Source organism: Myotis lucifugus, unplaced genomic scaffold (genome assembly GCF_000147115.1).
Source record: "Myotis lucifugus unplaced genomic scaffold, Myoluc2.0 scaffold_5441, whole genome shotgun sequence".
NCBI classification, from domain to species: domain Eukaryota; kingdom Metazoa; phylum Chordata; class Mammalia; order Chiroptera; family Vespertilionidae; genus Myotis; species Myotis lucifugus.
In genome coordinates, this window is record NW_005876489.1 from 3,778 (window position 1) to 9,918 (window position 6,141).

The window sequence follows — 6,141 nt, forward strand, 5'->3', positions numbered from 1 at the left end:
GCCCAGATTAGTCTAGCCTTCGAGCATTCAGCAGGGCCTTTCCTCACAACGAATGTGTTTTGCAAACTGTTAGCTGTTGTTGTTCATTATTATACTCACTGTGATTTGAGTGCCTAGTATGGACATTACCTGCCTTAACATAATATCCTCAGAATATTTTAAAGTTAAATACTATTATCCCCATTTTACAGATGAGAAAACTGATCTGTAAGAAAGGGAAGTTCAAGGATCTCGCCCAGGTCTCTGGTGAATACCTGGTGGGAGCAGGCTGAGGGGGAGGTTAGAACAGCAGAACCACCTCTGCCACCTGGATATGCTTTATTTGGCACACACATTATTTTTAAATTTTAGAATTATTTTTTTCAAATGGGAAGATTTTAGATATAAATTCTCATTTCCTTTCTCTGGAAGACCTAGCAATGCTGACTGTAAATTCTTGTGTGCTGATAGCTGGAGTGCACAGCTGCTCCTCAGATGCTTGCCAAGGTCCTGGCTGGACCTGCTTCACGAGTTCACATTCCCTCCCCAGGCCCGAGGCCCTGGGATGTGTGCCCGTTTAATCCCCGATACGCCCTTGGACCAATCCTCTGTCCCTTCCATTCCTACCTGCCTCAGGGGGCAGGGCCCAGCTGGAGCTTCATAAATGAGCTATCCCAGAGAAGAATCCATTGCTTCTAATAGTTTTCTATTGATTAGGTTTGATGTTTTCAATCATATAATAATGCCGTTAACAGAGAACTGAAGATAGGTAGGTTCATCTGAAAAAATCATTACACTGAGAAAAAAGAAGCAATCACAGTGAACGGCCATTGAATTCCCACCACGACTTTAGTGGCCCGTCCCCTGCCAGCATCTGCACTCAAATATGGGTGTCCCCTTCCCTCCTGATACTGGATCCTATCTTCTCCCTCCTACACAAGTTGGTTCTTGCAATCTCACGTCTTTTTCATCAGGTTTTCCTCCACTGAGTTACAGTGGAACCTCGTTTCTCGAACTTAATTCATTCCAAGAGGCTGTTCGAGAAGCGGTTTGTTCGAAAACTGAATCATTTTTTCCCATTAGAAATAATATAAATTGAATCAATCCATTTCAGACCCCCAAATGATTCTGATTCAACCTTTCGTATATACCTGTCTAATGTACTGTTTAATATATAAATAAACACTTCTTTTCTTAAATTTATTGAACCACTCCCTACTAGCCTTGAAGGAATTTTTCAGATATCACTGCCTTGAGAATGCTATCACCAGTTAATTGCTTTTCCTTTATCCAATCAATAACAATTTTCCTACCTATTCAATTGTCTGTGATTGCGGACAATAACAGTATGAAAGTTGCCTGGGGAGAAATCTGAGTAAAAGTGTTTTAGGGTTCTCTTATATGGATCTGGAGAGAGATTAAGATATAAACTTAGAGTCGCCGAAACCGGTTTGGCTCAGTGGATAGAGCGTCGGCCTGTGGGCTGAAAGGTCCCAGGTTTGATTCCGGTCAAGGGCATGTACCTGGGTTGCGGGCACATCCCCAGTGGGAGATGTGCAGGAGGCAGCTGATCGATGTTTCTCTCTCTCTATCTCTCTCCCTTCCTCTCTGTAAAAAATCAATAAAATATATTTTTAAAAAAAGATATAAACTTAGAATTTATTAGATATGCGTGGTAAAAAGTATAGGGCAAAAAAGCAAAGGAAAGCTCTCAGATAGTTAAAACAAAGGTTAAAAGGAATAAAAATAATAGAGCAGAAAAAATAGAAAACAAAAAGTTGGTGATATAAGTTTAAACATATCAGTAATCACAATAAATATAAATGGACTAAACTATCCTTTAAAAATAATGGATTTTTCTGATTAAATAAAATATTTCAAACCAACAAAATATAGCTAAATGTTCTTTACAAGAAGCGAATCTACAACATAAGAACACAGAAAAGGTAAAATCAAAGGAAAGTTAAAATATAAACTAGGCAAATATTACCTACCAAAAGCTCTAGTAATATAAAACAAAAATCACTATAAAGGAATGTTAAGGTCACTATATGATAGTAAAAATGTTCAATTCACCTGGAATACATGACAAGCCTAAAGTTGTGGGTCCTAAATAAAAGTCTAGGTATATCTGAAAAGTAGAATGTAGGAGGAATAAAAGAAAAATGTGAAAATGTTATAGGATACCTTGATTTATGAACCACGTTTACATTTTTTTAAATTGTGTCTTTGCTAGATTTTGCTATTTCTTTCTTTTCCTACACTGCAACCTTCAGGTCTACAGATTTAAACAGTCCTTATAAAACCTATTTGAAAATCTATGCCAAAGTTTGTGTAATGCAGGTAGGTACATAAGTATGTATCACTCCCCACCTTTTCCTTCAGTGGTTCTCAACCTTCCTGATGCCGAGACCCTTTAATACAGTTCCTCATGTTGTGGTGACCCCCAACCATAAAATTATTTTCGTTGCTACTTCATAACTGTAATGTTGCTACTGTTATGAATCGTAATGTAAATATCTGATATGCTATATGTGTTTTCCGATGGTCGCGACCCACAGGTTGAGAACCGCTGCTTTATATGGATGGGCTCAGAAAAGGCATGCCAGCAACGCACAAGGATCCGGCGGTCCTTGCAGCATCGCCACACTAGGGGCTGGAGCCTCACCTGGATGTTCAGCTGCTTGTCGTGCAGGGCTCTCTGAAGCTCCAGGAGACTCCCCTTGAGGGTTCTCAGCTTCACCGCCAGCTGCTCAGCCTCGTCCTTCGTGTGGGCCTTGCCCTCCAGCAGCAGGTTGTCATTGTGGACAGAGAGCTCCGACAGGGCCACCACCTTCTGCTCGATTTCCACTAGCATGTTCTGGGAGCACAGAAATAAGGGTGAAACTCACACACCCTGTCGGCCTCTACAAAGACCATTTCCCGCAGCGAGACACAACACTTCCTTACATCTTTCATCCAAAGAATGTCTTCAGGGTTTTTTTTCCCTAGGTTCCCTACAGCCTTGAACAGTATATACAGATTTTTAAAAATACCTTGAGCTTCTAAGTTTTTCTCTTATTTAAAGATTAGATATTATATAATAAAAATATATGGAAAAAAAACACATGGGAAGCCCACTTTAGATAGGCAACAAGATGAGGAGAAAAAGACCATTTTTATAGACGGGACCCATGGAAGCAAAGTGCCCAGAGCCCCAAACGTCATAATGTGGCCCCAATTCTGTGTAATAGCCCCCATTGTAATTATACACCTGGCTCAAATACTAGATTTAAATTGACTAAGGAAGTGTTATATATTTGTGTGATTCCATATGCTTCTAGATTCTAAAAATATTGCCAAAAGATGATTTTAGTACTTTGTAAAAGGTCCTGAAATATATCATTGGAATTATGGACTTTATGTATAATGATAAAAATAGAGGTATCCGAAGGGAGTGGAGGGAGTAATGACAAACATATTTTGAAGTGCATGTGGCAATTTCAAATGCTAAAAGGAAATGCTAAAAATAGATGTCTCTTCAGAAAGAAACTTTAATAAAAAAAGATGGTCTAAAGAATAGAAAACACTGGCATGTAGCTCTCTATTGTTTAGCATCAAAGCAGAGAAGAACAATGCCTTCAATACACATAGGTAAACTGCCTAAGGAAATAAAAAATTCAAATTATAATAGTCAATACTACAATAAATATCAAATCATAAAAGGAATGGCCAAAATGGAATACTACCTATTTTTAAAAAAAGACAATGTTCATCAATGAACGGTTTGTACATAAGGATGTATCATTCCCCACCTTTTGTGTATTTCCTCTGATGTCAAACCGGATAAATATGAAGTCATGCTTACTGATACTTAACCCTGCAGATTAGGTAGGATTTTCTAGAAACTTGCTAGTTAGTTAAATGAAAGAGCTTTTAAAACATCCGTCACCCATGTGTGAAGTACAATATGTGGATAATCTTTGAAATTCAATGATTGGCACAGGGAGTTCATTATCTATTCTCCATACTTACGTGTGTGCTTGAAATTTTTCATGACATAGAGGTAAGACAATCTATAATAATAAAAGTGTAATATGCTAATTAGGCCCGACAGCTGAACGACCTCCAGATGTCATTCCCGGATGTCCTTCCAGATGACCTTCCAGATGAAGCCGAGGCTGCAAGGGCCGAGGCAAGCCACTGTGGCTGCGAGGGCCGAGCCCCTTGCACGAATTTTGTGCATCGGGCCTCTAGTAATAATATAATGAAAACCTTAATGTCATTGTATCTACCTTAATTCCTAGGGACCTCACATCAGAGAAAGGATATTCTCTGCTCCAAAGACACCTTCTTGTGTTCAGTCTGTCTGCCTCAAACTGACAGTTTGACCAAGTTTGTAAAAATTAAATATCAGAATTAGAACAAAAATTGCAACAGAGCACCTAGGGACACCTCCTGCTGTATTCATCCACAGTCTGATGCACTGACACCAATTCTTCTCACTGGCTCTGAATGTCTTATTAGCACCAAATACAGGCACTATAAGTGTTTTGGTATCTATGATCTTTTAACAATTTCCTTTAGGAAGTTGAAGATTTTCTAAAATTGGGAACTTACTGGTAAAATTTTTCAAAAGACTGAGTTGAAGTCTGAATTTCATTTAAGCTTTTATAAGGCATTGTTTGCCTACTCTCTAAATATGTGAAGTATATGGCTTGGAAAAAAATCGTATATCCCTATCAAGCCTTTTTACCATTATGTTTTCACATCTGAAAATTTGCTTCGTGATGTTGACATGTTCCTTCAAGGTCATTTCCGTACCTGGCAGTCCACCAGCTGGGCCTCCATGTCCATGGGCTCCTTGGAGGTGCCCAGCGCGACGTCCAGAGTGGCCTTAGTGCTTAAGAGCCAGTGGTCCAGCTTGTCGACTTCAGAGCGGTACCTCTGCAGGGCCTGTTCCTGCCTCTGTTCCTCCAGCTGATCATTTAACTTCTCCTAATGAGTTAAGCAGAAGGTCACATAGATCGCCCGAAGGTAAAATCATTAGGATTCAACACAAGAACAATGATCTCATCTCTGGCTGCTCACCAGAATCAACTATGAAACTTCAAAAGCAAGACAAAAACAAAACAAAACACACACACAAAAAACTATCCTTGGCCTCATACCAGAGCAATAAATCAGAATTTCTGGAGATGAGTCTCAAGATTCATGTTTTTAAAAATCTTTCCCTTTGATTCTAATGTGCACCTAGAGTTTAAGTATTCTTACATAATACAGGACCAGGTAGATAACGTGAATGATGAAAATTGATCAAGGATTAGAACAAAACAATGGCATAAGATGGTGGGTTGGAAATAGGTACATGACCCCAATGTGGGGAAACTGTAGGGAGTGGTGGGGACTGTGACAAACTGAAGAACATATGGTCCACCTAGAAAGAAAGCATCATGAATTTCAGGCAATTGATTCCCTGCAAGAAGAAGTGGCCCAGTGTTACTAGTTTCTTGAATGAAAGAAGAAATTCTTTTTGTTGTTGTTATTGTTAGATCTCTGTGTGGTTTTTTTCAATGATGGCAAATAATTCATATTAAAAAAAACACACCAAGCCAATCACTTAATTTTAATTTTGAAACTCCACAAATGTTTCATAGAATGATTGGGGATAATATTAATACATTAAAAAGTTAATTCTTAAAATAAGGTACTCTAAATACCTTATAAATAACTTATTATTTTTAAATTACATGGAAAAATAGTTTAACATAAACTTTAAATAAAGCAGACACATTGATTTTAAATTTATTCTGAACAAGAAATACATGAATATATTATCTGACTAATCTTATAACAGGTAAAACTAGAAGGAGCCTACACACCCAACAACAGGACCATGTTTAATTGAATTATAGTATAATCATCAGCCAAATAAAATAATATTAAGTTCATATAAGAAATGTATTGAGAACTGATTTTATCCCAGAGGTACAAGGAGCCAGATATTCTAAAGGATTTTGTGGAGTCTCAGGTCTAATGTCCTATATATTTAGGGCCAGAAATGATAAGAGAGAATAAAGCAAAAATAAACTTTCATGAATCAGGGTGCTTCAACTGGCTAACAATGACTAAAGATTTATTCTTCACAGCATTAGTAATAGTATTCATAATATGCTCTTATTT

The 6,141-nt window shown here is 37.9% G+C and overlaps 1 protein-coding gene across 1 annotated transcript; it reads right to left on the reverse strand.

Moving 5' to 3' along the window:
* Positions 1-2,055: 2,055 nt before the first annotated feature.
* On the reverse strand, positions 2,056-4,956 carry LOC102429804 (nesprin-1-like; the record flags this gene model as incomplete). The annotated part of the gene is made up of 3 exons (XM_006109068.3): positions 2,056-2,110; positions 2,648-2,839; positions 4,783-4,956. Coding segments are annotated over 3 exons (421 nt in total), but the record flags the coding sequence as incomplete, so codon positions are not given.
* Positions 4,957-6,141: the final 1,185 nt, after the last annotated feature.